General features: G+C 44.5%; 1 protein-coding gene across 1 annotated transcript in view; it reads right to left on the reverse strand.

The window, feature by feature from the left end:
* GRIN2C (glutamate ionotropic receptor NMDA type subunit 2C) overlaps positions 1 to 18,373 on the reverse strand; it is a 305,458-nt gene that overhangs the window by 212,684 nt on the left and 74,401 nt on the right. Inside the window, exon 3 of the mRNA XM_069200091.1 lies at positions 3,240 to 3,354. Coding sequence (XP_069056192.1) covers positions 3,240 to 3,354 — 115 coding nt within the window. The remainder of the gene's footprint in view (positions 1 to 3,239; positions 3,355 to 18,373) is intronic.

The following is an 18,373-nucleotide window of genomic DNA, read 5'->3' on the forward strand; positions in this document are numbered from 1 at the left end:
CTTAGAGTGGAGTGTTGTAGAGTGTTGTGTCGCAGATTTTCGTAGACTAACATACCTTGTTGTGTCATTGAGAGGTGTATCATAGAACGGAGGAGTGTAGAGGGGAGCGGTGTACAGTGGGCGTAGGGTGGAGAAGAATGTTGTAGAGTGGTATGGTATAAAGTCTAGGGACATAGAGTGGATGGGCACAGAGTGGAGGGGTGTAGAGTGGAATGACATGTTGCAGAGTAGAGAGGAGTGACATAAAGTGGAGTGGTGTGTTGTTGATTAGAGTGGAGAGGCATGGTGTAGGGTGCCATTTTGTAGAGTGCCTTAGAGTAGAGTGGTGTAGAGTGGAGTGGTGTGGAGTGGAATAGCATACAGTAAAGTGAGGTGCTGTGTTGTAGAGAAGAGTGGCATGTCAGAAAGCATATGGCTGTGTTATAGTGTGGTAGAGTGGAGTTGTGTAGAGTGTATTGGAGTGACGTGGAGTGGAGTATGTAGAATGGAGTGGCCTGTCGTAGAGTGGCGTAAAGTGAAGGGCCATAAAGTGGAGTCGAGTTTTGTAGAGTGGAGTGGTGCAGATTGGATTAGCGTATTGTGGAGTATGCATGGTATGGTAGTGTACTGCCATTACAGACAACACAGATTTCAAATTAATATGATCATTACATTTGCAGACATGTACAGTTTTACTGATAAAAGAATACAGCTAAAACAATAATGTGTGGAAATGTCATCATCTAATGATTTGTTTTGATTGTATTAAGATATTTGTTTCCACCACACTTCAGAATTACAAAAAACTGCATAATTTGTGCATTCCTAATTCGGATATATTCTGAAATGTCCGCATAATTCATTTCATTTACAGGCATTTTAATGTTGTTGTGTGCTAGAAAAAAGCCTTTGCTTTCACAGCAAGATTGCCACAAACACTCTCTTACTTTGAAGTCCGATAAAGAAAAAAAAACATCAAACTCCCTTGGAAAACAAAGCCTGACATTTGACCTCTGCCTTTGAATAAATAGCAAGATAAGAACAAGATTTAAAAGGGAGTTCACAGAAAATTAGTACTTGTGGAAGAATACAATAAATAGGCTATGCTCCATTGAAAGGAAAAAACTCAAGCCAGACAGCCTAAAACAAATGAAGCTAGCAAATTTAAAGCACACACATGTGAGTTACAAAGCACAAAGGAAACAGTAAGCAATGGGCAGAATGCATTGTTAGGTAAGCTTTCAGATTGTCCCCAAGATGTTGTTAGCAGTCTAGAGAGCTGTGCTGTGTGGTAAGCTTCAATCTAAAAAAGCGTCTCCAAAGCAGATCAACACAACTATAGGCGAATTGCATTATTGGATGAGGATTTTAAATATTATGCAACAGTCCTACGTAATGATTTTTCCAGCTAGGTAGAGAAATTAAATCTTATCCCTCGGTATTAGACTGGTTATTCCTCAGATAATTCCACTATGCCATCATAGTAAGGCTGTCTGGCCTCGTCCATCGGAGTCTTAAATTAAAACAAAACCGCTGCGTGGGCAATGTATGGAAACTGTTTAGGAAATGATTTTGCCTGACAACTTCAGCCCCAAAACACCAGGTCAGACTGCAGTTCAAACTCTTGAACTATAATCTGTCCCAGAAGGCACGTTCATTACTTTATTGGTTCAGTCTAAAGCAGAGCATGGAGTGTTAATGTTTCCTCTGAAACTTGAACTGGATTAATGGATTACATCATCCCCATGGAATGATGAGTTGGCTAAAACCCTTCAAAGTTCCTTGACCAGAATCCGGCCTAGAAAGCACATTTGCTACGTTATTCGTTCAGTCTATGTAAACCAGGGCCTGGATTCCTAAAGTTTCTTCTAAAAAACAAGAACTACATTCATGGTTTTCACGACCTCCATGGAATGAGGCTGTGGCTCATATCCTTCAAGACTCTTTAACCAGAATCTGGCCCAGAAAGCACATTTATAACGTTATTGGTTCAGTCTGTGCAAAGCAGAGCTTGAATTCTTTAATTCGAAACAAAAGTCGATTCGTGGATTACACCATCCCCATGGAATGAAGAGGTGACTGATGCCCTTCAAGACTTAACCAGAATTTTGACCGTTATTGGTTCGTAAAGCAGGACCTGAATTATCAAAGTTTCATCTGGAACTTGGATTTAAGGGTGCCACCATCTCCAAGGAATGAGGCTGTGGCTCACGCCCTTCAAGATTTACACATATCAGAGATCTGGGAGCAAGGCTTATCCTAGTGACTTAAAAAGAATTTTAACAAAAACTGCCAGCTGCTCTCAGGAAGGCAAAGCCCTCACTACATTAAGGACAAACCTATTAGAGTCATTACCTCCAAAGGAGATATCAGCTGTCAAGTGCCTCTGTAGTTAAAACTCTCAATTTAATGTAGCTGAAGATAAATTATTTAAACTTACGATTTGCCTTTTTTTGATTTAGGCGAGATTAATAAAAAACGGAAGCACGCAAGGGAATCTATCAGTAGACGCATTTGGAGCTGTAAACGTGAATCCCTGGCCCATAGCGCTATAGCTGTATGCTAGTGCCCGACTTTTCATAATGAGCGGAAACAGATTTTGACCCCACAATGGAAAAAGACATGCTGATAGCGGATTTTGTAAAACGTTTGTCTTTAATATTAGCTACTCCTTAATAATTTAAAATGATGATTTGAACAATTTAAAACAATTTTTGGAATTAGCATTATACCATTTTTCTTTTGTATGTCGTAAATTGAATGGGTTTATTTAGCTACCAATAAATTATAAATTACAATACCCACATTCGTCGCCTCCTTACATGCTAGGGATTTGATGGGACAAAAAGCTCACAGCTTTGGGAAAATCTCCTAGCACCTCCGTGGTAACCACGGCAAACAGGGTTGTGTACAACTAACGTAGAGCGGACAATTTACACAACAATCATATTCTGCGGAGGTAGCATCGCATCTTTCAGGACCAAATGGCAGGGTCACAGTAGCATTACCAGCGGGGCGGCTATCATGAAGGGACCACAAAATAGGGCGGCCCGACCATCAGAGGTACACCTGGGGAATATAATTACTTTTTGGAACATTCTCTGTTACTACCCACCCCGTGGATCCGGGTTTACACTCTGTAGTCCATGCAGAATAAGCAGATTGTTCGGGGTCCCCAGTTGCTGATTTGTGTTGCGCATTTTTAAACAGGGAAACGTGGGGGCAGAAGAAATGAGTAATCCGTGCAGGAGGACACTTACCATCTCCCAATACCTCTGAGGATTCAGAGATATCACAACCATAGATGGCTTCACCAGGTACCCGTCTTCATTGAACGAGAAGTCCCTGTTCTCCCACGTTACGTTCAGCATATGCCTGTGGATAAGAGGTGAGACAGACCGTCAGCGTCATAAACCCTGACAATCTAAAGAAGCCTTTCAATGCACATGAACGCTGCAGCACATAGACCGTCTCTTTCACTGCTTTCGACCTCCTTAGTGTTTCATGGAGCTGAGAACCTCTGCCTGGATCTAACCAGTTAGACGCAGACTTACATAGCTCACAAAACTCTGTTTTCATCATTTTTAAGCAATCAGTCCTCACAAACGTCCTAAAGAATCCATCTGTAAATACAACAATGGAAGGGAATTGTGGATGTGCTAAACGCTAGAAAATAGTGTAGTAAAAGACCTGCACTACATATTGGAATACTACACATACGAACCTCCTACGATAGGCCTTTATCTCCCTACTTGGCAGAAAAACTGTGTTTACAGCCACCCTGATCCTCATTACAAGTACCTCCGACTCCTCCGATATGGAATTTATCAGGTGGGATACATACCACCCAATTACAGTTTATTTAGGAATAACCTACTCACAAATGTAACTTCTACTTGTGAGCAATTTGCATGTATAATTTACTCTTACACTTGTAAGTAACTTTACTACTTTTGGATATACACAAAATCAAAGTGTAAAGTTTCTCAAAAGTGCAGACATACATGTATTCACACCTAAAAAAGGGGAGGAGCCAAACTTTAGAGTGTAAGTTACTACTGTCAAAAAAGAAACAGTAGTCTGACCAACACCACACATAGCAAACCACTGCTACTGCAGCATACGTCCATGAAAAATAATGAAGGTAGAAACTCAAAATAAAACCCCATAAAAAATGATATAAAAATAAAATATACAAAATAATTAAACAATTAAATAGATATATTTTAAAGGTGAAAAATGTAGAAAACATCTATTATTATTTAAACATAAAATATGTAACAGCCTTTTTTAATTTTAAAATTAATATAAGGTTTCTTTTAATAAACAATAATTACCTTACTTTTAATGAGGTCTATTAACATTTACTAACATTAACAACTGTTTATTAACATTTGGTTATATGAACACAGTTCACACCTTACAATTATCACTCGTGCATACAGCTTATTGAGCTTCCCCTACTGAGTGTACACACAATGCTGTTTACTGTCCTTGCGTGGAGCATTCTTCTTCATGCCCCTCCAAGTGTTCCATACACAGGCCCCAGCAGCCCTCAGGAGAAAATTCCAGGCTGGTCCACTGTGTACACCTAAGCATCATAATTTTAGTTTGTTGTTTTAGCTTGTTGTTTTGATTCAATACTTTAGTTTATTATTTGATCCAGACCCATTCCCTTTAACCCCTTGGATGCAGGCGTCAGCCACTGGCCGATGCCCGCACTACCTCCCTGGTGCGGTCACGACCAGTGGGCGACACCAGGGAGGGGGTTAATATATCCATTATTATTATTTTTTTTTGTTCCTCGGGAGACACGGAAGCTCTTCCGTGTCCCCCCAACCCCCACCTGCCTCTTTGCGCTGACGTCACTTTGTGGATTTCCCCATCGGAACAGGAAGCTGCGATCGAGGGCCAGGAAACACAACTAAACACCAGGGATTTCACTTGGGGGGGTCGGCCCCCTCGGAAAACGGGCTGCCCCCCCGGGGGCCCTTTTTTTTTTTAAAAAAAGGTAGGTGCCCCCCCGGGGCGAAATATATATATATTTTTTTTAAAAAGAAAAAGAAATGGACAGGGGGTCGCCCGTGTGCAGGGCGACCCCCTGTGGGGGCAATATTTTTCTTAGTTGTTGTAGGGTTTCCCTGGGGGCCATTTTGGCCCCCAAGGAAACCATACAACAAAAAAAAAAAAAATAGATCTATACATATATGTATATATAGATCTATATATATAGATATATCTATGTAGATATATCTATCTACATGGATATATCTATAGATAGATCTATAGATATATATAGATATGTGTATATATATCTATATATATATGTAGATCTATCTATAGATAGCTCTATGTAGATAGATATATATATAGAGATAGATCTATATATATAGTTATCACTTTTGTCAATACGTGTGTGGTTTCCCTGGGGGCTGCGATCGGCCCCCAGGAAAACCAGACCCACATATAAAAGTGAAATATATATATATATATATATATATATATATATATATATATTTGCCACCAGTTGTCTTGCAGTTGCAGCTTGCGTCTTCAAAGCAATGCACATACTTCAACTGACGCTTTTCAACTGTAGCTTTTAGGCAGCAATAAAAAAGTCAAGTAAGTATTGTGATTATGTTTCTGCTACAAAAGGGTCAGACTTGTCTAGTGGCAGTTTTAGTGCCATAAAGAAGCGCAGAAGGTTTATATGCCTACTGCAAAGAGCAAATCTGTATTTTATGTAAATAGCTGAGTACATTAGTAAAGTCAGCCATTACCTGCGCTATAATACAAATGAAATGTATGTGCGGGGTGGAGGGCGGCTATGGAGAGATGAAGGGTTCTTTTGCTGGGTGGTAATGAGGGAATCCGAGGAGGAGGGAGTGGGAGCACCAATAATGATTGTTGGACTGGGCGCAGGAGGTGCTAAAGACTGTGATGAATGGTATGTGACAAGGTGTTTTTTGAGTGTCTTGAAAGAACGTGCTGATTGAGGGAAGAAGCGCTGGTAAGGTGGCCTCTACTGTTGCACGTATCTCACAGACACCATCGATTTTGTGACTGTCTACGTAGGCTTGTGTTTTAGAGCAACAGTTTAGCCAATAGCAGAGATGGCATCTTGATGGATGACTGCTGCCGTCACTCGGGTTATAGAGGATAGCTCTGACATAGGATCGGAGACTGAGACATCAGATACTGAGACAGCATCTGAGGGATAGGACAATGGCGCAGACTCTGGGAGGGATTTTTCAGTCGGAGGAGTCCCATTCGATAACTCCTCTTCCAGTAAATTATGAGGGAGGTGATGAGGACAGTCCTGCTGTCCCTTCGCAAGCAGTCTGTGCAACGGGGTAATAGTGGGTAAGCCCAACCCAGAGAGCAGGTGAATGCGGCGGCAAGCAGAGAGAGAGAGAGTGCTCTCTTGGGAGCTCCCCAATTTAGTTCAGCCCCAAATTCTACCGCCCAAATCGTATTGTGGAGACATCAAAATTATCTATCGCAAAACAAACTGGTTTTGTAAGGCAGGCACCTGTGTTTTTGGTCCTGGGTTCGGCGGCCATATAGAGAAACACACTAAACCCAAACATTTCTGGAAACTAGACATTTGGGGGAGTCCAAAGAGGTGTGACCTGTGTGGATTCCCCAAAGTTTTCTTACCCAGAATACCCTGCAAAGCTGAAATGTTGAATAAAAACTCACATTTTCTTGCATTTCTGTCACACAAACTACAGGAATATGCTGGGATCCACAAAATTCCTACCACCCAGTGATTCCTCACCTGTCCTGATAAAAACACTACCCCACTTGAGTGCCTACACCTAGTGCCTGCGTCAGGAATGGATCACCCCAGGGTCAACAGCTGCCTCATGTAAGGACCAACATTGACCGTTGTGTGATCTATTCCTGTCGCGGGCACCAGGCCTACCCACACAAGTGAGGTACCATTTTTATCGGGAGACTTGGGGGAATGCTGGGTGGAAGGAAATTTGTGGCTCCTCAAAGATTCCAGAACTTTCTGTCACCGAAATGTGAGGAAAATGTGTTTTTTTAGCCAAATTTTGAGGTTTGCAAAGGATTCTGGGTAACAGAACCTGGTCCGAGCCCCACAAGTCACCCCATTTTGGATTTCCCTAGGTCTCTAGTTTTCACAAATGCACAGGTTTGGTAGGTTTCCTCAGGTGCCGGCTGAGCGAGAGGCCAAAATCTACAGGTAGGCACTTTGCAAAAAACACCTCTGTTTTCTGTTAACAAATTTGATGTGTCCACGTTGTGTTTTGGGCCATTTCCATTCGTGGGCGCTAGGCCTACCCACACAAGTGAGGTACCATTTTTATCTGGAGACTTGGGGGAATGCTGGGTGGAAAGAAATTTGTGGCTCCTCTCAGATTCCAGAACTTTCTGTCACCGAAATGTGAGGAAAATGTGTTTTTTTAGCCAACATTTGAGGTTTGCAAAGGATTCTGGGTAACAGAACCTGGTCAGAGCCCCACAAGTCACCCCATCTTGGATTTCCCTAGGTCTCTAGTTTTAAAAAATGCACAGGTTTGGTAGGTTTCCCCAGGTGCCGGCTGAGCGAGAGGCCAAAATCTACAGGTAGGCACTTTGCAAAAAACACCTCTGTTTTCTGTTAAAAAATTTGATGTGTCCATGTTGTGTTTTGGGCCATTTCCATTCGTGGGCGCTAGGCCTAACCACACAAGTGAGGTACCATTTTTATCGGGAGACTTGGGGGAACGCTGGGTGGAAGGAAATTTGTGGCTCCTCTCAGATTCCAGAACTTTCTGTCACCGAAATGTGAGGAAAATGTGTTTTTTTAGCCAAATTTTGAGGTTTGCAAAGGATTCTGGGTAACAGAACCTGGTCAGAGCCCCACAAGTCACCCCATCTTGGATTCCCCTAGGTCTCTAGTTTTAAAAAATGCACAGGTTTGGTAGGTTTCCCCAGGTGCCGGCTGAGCTAGAGGCCAAAATCTACAGGTAGGCACTTTGCAAAAAACACCTCTGTTTTCTGTGAAAAAATGTGATGTGTCCACGTTGTGTTTTGGACCATTTCCATTCGTGGGCGCTAGGTCTACCCACGCAAATGAGGTACCATTTTTATCAGGAGACTTGGGGGAACGCTGGGTGGAAGGAAATTTGTGGCTCCTCTCAGATTCCAGAACTTTCTGTCACCGAAATGTGAGGAAAATGTGTTTTTTTAGCCAAATTTTGAGGTTTGCAAATGATTCTTTGTAACAGAACCTGGTCAGAGCCCCACAAGTCACCCCATCTTGGATTTCCAGAGGTCTCTAGTTTTCACAAATGCACAGGTTTGGTAGGTTTCCCTAGGTGCCGGCTGAGCTAGAGGCCAAAATCTACACGTAGGCACTCTTCAAAAACCACCTCTATTTTCTGTCAAAAAATGGGATGTGTCCACGTTGTGTTTTGGGGCATTTCCTGTCTCGGGCGCTAGGCCTACCCACACAAGTGAGGTATCAATTTTATCGGGAGACTTGGGGGAAAGCTGGGTGGAAGGAAATTTGTGGCTCCTCTCTGATTCCAGAACTTTCTGTCACCGAAATGTGAGGAAAATTTGTTTTTTTTAGCCAAATATTGAGGTTTGCAAATGATTCTTTGTAACAGAACCTGGTCAGAGCACCACAAGTCACCTCATCTTGGATTCCCCTAGGTGTCTAGTTTTCAAAAATGCCAAGGTTTGCTAGGTTTACCTAGGTGCCGGCTGAGTTAGAGGCCAAAATCTACAGCTAGGCACTTTGCAAAAAACACGTCAGATTTCAATGTAAAAATGTGATGTGTCCATGTTGCGTTTCCTGTCGCGAGCATTAGGCCTACCCACACAAGTGAGGTACCATTTTTATCGGGAGACTTGGGGGAACACAGAATAGCAAAACAAGTGTTATTGCCCCTTGTATTTCTCTACATTTTTTCCTTCCAAATGTAAGACAGTGTGTAAAAAAGACGTCTATTTGAGAAATGGCCTGTAATTCACATGCTAGTATGGGCACCCCGGAATTCAGAGATGTGCAAATAACCACTGCTTCTCAACACCTTATCTTATGCCCATTTTGGAAATACAAAGGTTTGCTTGATACCTATTTTTCACTCTTTATATTTCAGCAAATGAATTGCTGTATACCCGGTATAGAATGAAAACCCATTGCAAGGTGCAGTTCATTTATTGGCTCCGGGTACCTAGGGATCTTGGTGAACCTACAAGCCCTATATATCCTCGCAACTGGAAGAGTCCAGCACACGTAACGGTATATTGCTTTAAAAAAACTGACATTGCAGGAAAAAGTTATAGAGTAAAACTTGGAGAAAAACTGCTATTTTTTTCAGCTTACTTTCAATATTTTTTTATTTCAGCTGTTATTTTCTGTAGGAAAACCTTGTAGGATCTACACAAATGACCCCTTGCTGAATTCAGAATTTTGTCTACTTTTCAGAAATGTTTTCAGGGATCCAGCATTGGTTTCACACCCATTCCTGTCACTAACTGGAAGGAGGCTGAAAGCACCAAAAATAGTAAAAATGGGGTATGTCCCAGTAAAATGCCAAAATTGTGTTGAAAAATGTGGTTTTCTGATTCAAGTATGCCCGTTCCTGAAAGGTGGGAAGATGGTGATTTTAGCACCAGAAACCCTTTGTTGATGCCATTTTCAGGGAAAAAACCACTAACCTTCTTCGGCAGCCCATTTTTCCCATTTTTTTGAAATAAACAACATTTTCACTGTATTTTGGCTAATTTCTTGGTCTCCTCCAGGGGAAACCAAAAACTCTGGGTACCATTAGAATCCCTAGGATGTTGGACAAATAGGACGCAAATTTGGCGTGGATAGCTTATGTGGACAAAAAGTTATGAAGGCCTAAGCGCGAACTACCCCAAATAGCCAAAAAAGGGCTCAGCACTAGGTGGGGGAAAGGCCCAGCAGCTGAGGTTAAGTTCAGTCTGATCCCACTGCGTAGACTCTATTCTAGTGATGACTGCATGGAAGCAAGGGAGAGTCGGTTCATGCTGCCCCTGCAACAGGCCAATCACAAATCTGGGTGAAAGTAACCAGCCTTGTGACGCTTGAGCTATCATGAGTGGAGAATCAGGGTCTGTGCACACACGTCATGACACTTTACCAGCAGGTGGACTCCCTACAACAGAATTTAGGGGGACCTGCTCTAACTATGGGAACCACACCTCAAATTCAAGCATCCCCAACCAATTGGGCCATAGCTGGTCAGATGGCGGTAGGTAATTAGCCATCCCTTTGGTGCCCCCGAACGCTTTGCTGGAGACTCTCAGAAGCTGAACTTTTTCTTGACCCAGTGTTTGTTACACTTCTTGTGCTACCCAGCCACCTTCTCTACAACCAAATCCAGGGAAGCCTTTGTGTTAACATTTTTGACCGGGGGCATAGCCTCTTGGTTGGTCCCCTTAGTGGCAGATGACAGCTCAATTTTATATAACTATGACGCCTTTGAGTCATAACTATGCATGAGTTTTGACTGATGCAGCGCCACTCAAAGGGTGGACAACAAACTCTCAGAACTGAGACAAGACAGTCGAGGTCTTCTGAGTTATATAGCTCACTTCAACCATATTATAGTAGAAGCAGAATGACTGGAAAATAAAAGGACATCACTGTTCTAACGAGGTCTAAAGGACAAGCTCAAGGACATGTTAGTGCAAGTAGTAAAACAACCTAACAATTATGATGAACTAATCAATCTTGTTTTACAGTTTGATCACCACCTGGCTAAGTGCAAAAGTGAGAGGAAAAAAGCAAGCTACTATTTCCTCCTCACACAGATTGCCCCAAGCCTCTACTGGAGTCATCAGCCAAGCTGATGCAGATAGGATCAATCAGGTTACTGCCAACCAATCAAGAAATGGAGCGTCAATGACAAGGAAACCTATGTCTGCACTGTGGTGTGGAAGGACATTTTGTAAAAGATTACAGTAAGAAACTGAAAAGAACTCGAAATCTGCCCTCCACGCTGTAGGAAAGTCTATGCAAGTGACACACACTATGTAAACGTGGACATATCCTTGTTTTCCCTGGTGCCCACTGCTTAATGATGTGTCATAATAGCTTCTGGGGCAAATGGAAACTTTTGCGATTGGCAATACATACATCAACATACAATCCTGGTGCTGTGCAAATTAATCTCACAACAAGTTAGAGCATTTGATGGTTCCCTTCTATCTTCAGGCCCTATCGCTTATAAGACTCAAAAGGCCACTATGTTGGTCCCGGAGGTCTTATGGAAAAACTGACTTTCAACTTAGTTGATGACCCTAGAATGGCATAATCCTTAGCCTTCCTTGGCTATGCTTACACGCTCCTTTGATAAATTGGGTACAGGATCCCCTTCAATTTACCTCCAGGCATTGCCTATACCACTGCCTAACCATTACACCTGCTGCTTGTTCCCTTCAGTTAGAACAGCTGCCCAAGGACTATCAGGCTTACGGGGATGTATTTAGTTAGCAAATGACTGAAACTTTTCCTTCACACCATGATTTTGATTGCAAAATAAATTTAGAGCCTGGGGCCCAATTACTTTGTAATCCTATCTATGCCCTTACAGAACCAGAAACAGAACACCTGCAACAGTACATAGACAAATACTTGTACAATGGCTTCATTCGCCACTCTAAGTCCTCAATCTCCTTCCCATTATTTATTGTTACCAAAAAGAACAGGGAACTGCAAATCAGTTTGGATTAAATGGTTCTAAATGACGTGACCAGAAAAAATTGTATTGCCTGCTACAAATTCCAGTATTGTTTAACCAAGTGAAGAGGGCTACCTTTTTTTCCAAACTCTACCTCCAATGTGCTTACCACTTGGTGTGGATAAGGAAATGGGTCTTCTGCACAAATTTCAGCCTTTGCCATTTGGTCTCTGCAACGCCCCAGCGGCCTTCCAACATTTCGTAAATTGTATTTTGAGAGAATGCCTAGACATCATTGTAATTGTATACATAGATGACATTATCATTTATTATACATCTACAAACAAGCATGTAACTCATGTGCGGAAAGCATTACTAGAAAACCATCTCTATGCAAAACTCAAGCAGTCCAAATTTCATGCAATCTCCTTTTAATTTTTAGGATTCATAATCTCGGCAGATGGGTTGACCATGGATGAAAGTAAGGTATGAACAGTTATGCAATGGCCTGAACCCACTAACATCAAGCAGGTCCACAGATTCCTGAGCTTTGCAAATTCTCACAGATGATTCATCTCCACCTTCTCCACTCTCATCACTCCAATTATGGCCTTACTTAAAAAAAACAGGTCTTTTGCTGGTAACCTGCAGGCCTGCAAGGCCTTTGCCCGCTGAAACATAGCATTCACACCAGTGCCTATCCTCCACCATTCAGTTGTTTTTCAACCATTTTTTGAAGAAGAATATGCCTCTAACATCGCAATAGGTGCTGTACTATCCCAAAGAAAGGGACTGGACAATTACACTATGTGGCATTATTCTCTCCCAAACTGAATGAGGCAGAGAAGAATCATACCATATTTGACAAAGAGTTGTTGGCAGTCAAGAAAGCCATCCCGGAGTGGAGGCTCTACCTCATGAGGGCCCAGCATCGAGTCACGGTGTATACAGACATTTGAAATCTACAATTTCTGAAATTTGTCAATGCTCTGACTCCTAGGCAACTGCGGTGGTCATTTTACTTTGCAAATTACAACTTCATAAACACTTATCGCCCTGGGGCTAGCAACTGTAAGGCATATGCCCTGTCTAGACCTGATGACACTGAAGAAGATTCACCCCTACTTCCTGACTCTCCCAAAACACTTTTGCAATCCACTAAGTTTCCAACCCACTCATCAGCCTACCTCTCTACTTAGGAAGCTCATCTACGTCAAGCCATACAGCAAATAGATGTGCCAACTTGGATAACCACTGAGCCCAGCCATCAAATGGTCCATGGTTTATTATTCCATGAGGGTGTCCTCTATCTATCAACTAATGAATTACAGGCCACCGCCCTGCAAAGGACCCATGAAAGTCCCTTGGGTGGACACCCAGGAATGCCAAAACATATGCCCTATTTCAGTGGTCTTTTTGGTGGTACACCAAGCTGACGGACCGTGAGACGTTCATCTCCACATGTGAAATCTGTCAGAGAGCTAAAAGCTCTTCCTCAAAAAATACTTCCCAACCCACCACGCTCCTGGCATAGTATATCTATTGATTTTATTGCAGTCTTTCTTAAGGATGAAGACCACAACATCATCCTGGTTGTCCCAGACACCCAAACCAAATGGGACACTACATTCCTTTACACTGGCTAGCTTCTCAGCCCCTGAACTAGCCAATTTGTTTTTGCAAACTATTTTGTGGCTTCATGGTCTGTCCTCCAGTATAACACCTGATTGAGGAACACAGTTCATATCCCATTTCTCGAGGGCCTTATTTAAAACCTTAGGAATAACTCTGTCTACCCACAGCCTATCATCCAGAATCGGATGGACAAACAGAAAGTTGCATTCAGGAACTGGAAACATTTCTGCAATGTAATTCCAAAGAACATAAGTCATGGCTTTCCACTCCCTGGCTGGCCGAGTTCGGTTACAACAATGCACTACATGTCACCTGTTTCCCCCTTTCTTTACTCTTACTGGTTATCACCCCAGGGCTCTCCCAATTTTTGACTCAGTAGCCTCTCCTCTCCCCAGGATAGAGGAAAGTCATTGTGCTCTGCAAGAAACCATGGCTAGTTAATCATGCAAACTCTTTGAGGCCAAGGCTATGTACAAACTATGGGGGTCATTACGATCCTGGCAGACGGCGGAGAAGCGGCTGTAAGACCGCCAACAGGCTGGCGGTCAAATTTTTGCAATTATGACCATGGCGTTTACCGCCATGGTCATCCGCCTCTTCTCCGTTCCACCCGCCAGGGCGGAGACGACCGCTGGGCTGGAGACCTGGGTCTCCAGCCCAGCGGTCGTCACTATACCGCTGGCGGTATTTGGACCCGGCTGACCGCCATGGATTTCATGCGGTTTGGAACTGCCATGAAATCCATGGCGGTAAGCACGATCAGTGCCAGGGAATTCCTTCCCTGGCACTGATAGGGGTCTCCCCAACCCCATCCCCTACACCCCCCACCACCCTTGCCACCCCCCAAAGGTGGCAGGACCCCCCTCCCCACCTCTACCCCCAACATCACATCACTCATACACATCCGACACGCACGCAGGCACCACCAACACACATACACGAACACACACCGACATACATGCCAACAGCCACACACACAGTCAGACACGCACATCCACATTCAAACATACACGCACACATCCATACAGACATTCCTACAGACATACACACAGTCATTCCCAAACACACAACACCCCTGGAAGCATACACGCACTCACACACCCCGTCTACATACACACACGCACACCCCCATGCACGCACACAACACACAACACCCCCCACCCTCCTCCCCTAACGGACGATCAACTTACCTGGTCCGTTGATCCTCCGGGAGGGGATAGGATCCATGGGGGCTGCTCCGCCGACACCACACCGTCGACAGAACACCACCACGCCGAATCACAGGACGTGATTCGGGAGGCGGTGTTCTGTTGACTTGGCAGTGGAGGTGGAGCAACCTCCACTTCCCCCTGACCGCCAGTATGGCTGTTGGCGGCTCTCCGTCCGAAAAAGGACGGAGTGCTGCCAAGAGTCATAATATGCAGAGCGGAAAAACACCACCACAGGCGGTCTTCAGCACTGCGGTACCTCGGCGGTCTTGACAAAAGACCACTGAGGTCAAAATGACCCCCTATATGCCAAAAAGGAATCCATCCACTTATCAGATTGAGGAACAGGTTTGGCTGTCATTGAAACATCTGCATCTCCAAGGGCATAGAAGGTTACAAGCTTGGTATATTGGGCCCCTATAGAGGTGAAAGGTTTATAGGACCTAATAAAGTATGCCTAACATTACCCACCACCACGAGAATACACCCTCCCTCTCACATGTCCTCCTTAGGCCTTTCACCTCTGGCATCAAACTCTGACCCAAGCCAGTGACTGCACTATTGGACGGGCATGAAACAGACAAAGTTCACAACATCCGGAATGCCAAACCCAGACAGGGTATGTTGCACTATTTAATCGATTGGAAGGTTTATGGTCCCCAGGAGAGGTCCTGGTAACCTCCTGACTAAGTTCCTGCCCCACGATTACTGCATCACTTCCATGTCCAACACCCCTTAAAACCACAACCCAACCCTAAGCAAGGGGGCACTGTCAGAAACCCACAAAGGAACCCACATGTGCCCAGACTGCTGACTACCACCACCAACATCTCCTGGGTTCTATCGCCTGGTTCTGGTCATTGCTGCTCTTTGTGCCTCCCCTGTCCTGTATGCCACACTGGCTGGGGGGGAGTAATTGCTTAGTAATGTGCCCCTCTTCTTCCTGTCCCTCTGCACGATGTTACATGCAGAGGGGTAGCACCACTATGGATTTGATTACAACTGTAAATCTTACCTATGAAGGTGAGTGGTGCCACTATGGATGAAATTGCCAAAAAATGTTGTGCCAAAATTTGCCAAAAGGTACCTTACTCAATGTGGTTCTGAGGCTTTGGGGATCGTGACTTATGAAGGAGAGCCACTGACTAGCTTTTAGATGCACTTGCCAAGGCCTTGCAAGAAGGCTGGCTCTCGCGAGAGCTCAAGATATTGGTAGCCATTTTGGACGCCACCAGTATTTCAGCAGCTTTTCTGGAAGCCTTGCTGCTTTGCATTGAGAACTCAGAAGAGGAAGCCTCAAATCAGAGAGCCCCCTGTAGAATATTCTGATGATACCTGACACCCTATAAGTACTTTCTTCCTAGTGGGGAGGATCTTTTATTTGTATGGCTGTGCGGAGAGGGGGTTTCCCTATTTGAAAAAGGGTTGATATTGTGAAAAGTGGCCTGAAGGCCAAACACAGGCAACAAAGGCTCTAATTATGAGTGTGGCAGTCCCACCGCAGACTGCCATACTTGCGGAAATGGCAGTCTCCTGTCAGGTCCGCCCACCAGGGTCGTAATGTGGAAGCCAGGCCGCTACAGTTGTGTCGGTCCGACCATCACCGCGAGGCTGGCGGTCCTTGGACCGCCATCCTCGTAGTGAGGCCCTTAGTTTGCGGAACTGAGGACCTTTATAGAGTTGCTTGTGAGATCCTAGTGCTTCTGGTCGACTCTCTCTAAGGCACCTGTTGGACTTCCACTTGTTAGCGGTTGAAAACTGCCATTATCTGTGTATGAAGGAATACATAATAGTGTGGTGCCTCAAACTCTTGTGCCGGGCCATGGTGCTGTAACCTAGTGTTTCTGGTTAAAAAGGCCTTGAACATTCTAGAGCTTCTCAGTAGAAACTAGAGCTATCATATTCAAGTCAGGATCACATGTGGAGCAACTGCAATCGTGCTCTAAAGGTGACAGCAGCCCTCAGGAGAAAATGCTAGACGGCTCAGGTGTGTAACTTAAGTATCATTATTTTAGTTAGTTAATTTAGCCTGTGGTTTTGATTAATTATTTTAGTTTATTTTTTGTTCCAGACCCTTCCCCTTGGGTTCACTTCGATCCCAGCATGTAAACTCTATTCTGGTGCTAATGCCATGGCAACTAGGTAGTCAGTCCATCCTGCAACAGGCCAATCGCGAACTTGGTCAATAGGAACCAACCTTGTGGTGCTTCAACACAGGTTTTTTCTTTGTGAGCATCCCTCTGCATCTTCAACCCTGCGTTCAAGATAGCTCTTTTTTTCCTTCAGACGGGTGACATCTGTGGACATTAAGGAGTGGACATTAAGAGGCAGATTTAAGAAACCCTAGCATCTTTACACAGATCCTGGCAAATGAGTCCCAGGTCCTGTCTAACTCCCCCAATTTGTGTTTCCATGGTGGAGTGTATTTCACAGATAGCTTGCAGAATTTTTTCTGGTGTGACCTGTGAGGGGGCGGCATCCATTTTGGGTTCTGCCTCCCCTGTTGATTTATAAATTGAGATAACATATTTTTCTCTTTTGGTATGCTGAGTGGTTGCTTGCGGTTTCTCTATGTATGAGGATACTGTGGGATGAAGGCCCCCAGTCCCAGGCGAATTCAAGCAGAGGATTCTGGACAGTGACAGTAGCCCCTCGAATTGCCTCTATTATGTGGAGTTGTTCCTGGTTGGGGCATCTGTGCCATCGTGCTGTGGTGTAGGGTTATCTAGAGTGGAGGCCTCTCAGTCCTAGCAGTCCCCCATTCCATTCAGAGGAGGGGCAGAAGTCTCCCTGGCGGGCATGGATAGATACAGCAGGACTCACCACCAGACTTCCCGCTAAGCAGCAACAGGCTCCGCTGCTATTCATAGCCCACTTATGGTCCCAGGGGCAGTTCGCCAGCCACCTCCCCACACCACCCCAACCCTGGAAGGTGTGATAGGGCTTAATTCTGCCACTGGATGGTTGGGGCACCAGTCTATGTGAGACATGAGGGGGGAAGGGGCATCCACTGCACTCAATCTTTGAGGGGCTTGCGGTCAAGCCTCACCTCAACTGTCACCCAGTGAGATGTTCTCTGAGCCCAAGGTGGGTAGCATGTGGCTATGGGAAGGGAGAAAAAGACCCAAGTGGGACTGTCCCTCCACAGAGCCACATCCTGTGATTAACTAAGCTCCAGGGACGGAGAGGCCGTCCTGGGGGCGGGAGGTCGTGATGTGTGCCACGACCCACACAGACACTGCATCACCATGTGCCCAGGATACAAGCATCTGCCTCCTACAGGTGCAGGCATCAGAAACAGCCACAGGATCTCCAGGGGGGTTCAGAGGAAGAGAATCCCCCATCCCATCAGAGCCAGGTCAGCCACACAGCTTTGGATCAGCACGTGCTCAGCTGAGCAACCTTAGGTTGAGGCCACCATCATGAGTGGTTACGACGCCCCCATATATCACTTTTTTTATTGTATGTTCTGTATAAGTTCCAGGACTCTAGATACTAGGACTGCAAATCTTTGAAGGAAGGAAGCTTCCTTAACTCCCCTCTGTTAGCTGTGGATGAGTAGTCAAAGCTTAGCTAAATGGCTGGTTGGTACCACACACAAAAGAACACAGTTGGCAACATCATCAGTAACAGCCAAAGTCTAGTCAAAGGCAGCGCTTTTCAAAAGATTTATAGGATGATTTAGAGTTTTGTCTGCAGAATTGTACTCCTTTAGAGAAGTTACATGTACTCTCCGGCTGCACCACACTGGATGTGCAAATTCTGCACCATTTTGATGTTGGTGGCAGATGGTGGTTTTTCTGCTTCTAGCTGTGGGCATTTGGGGGCATATTTATACTCTGTTTGTGCCGAATGTGCGTCAAAAATTTTGACGCACAT

Source organism: Pleurodeles waltl, chromosome 7 (assembly GCF_031143425.1).
Source record: "Pleurodeles waltl isolate 20211129_DDA chromosome 7, aPleWal1.hap1.20221129, whole genome shotgun sequence".
Taxonomy (NCBI): Eukaryota; Metazoa; Chordata; class Amphibia; order Caudata; family Salamandridae; genus Pleurodeles; species Pleurodeles waltl.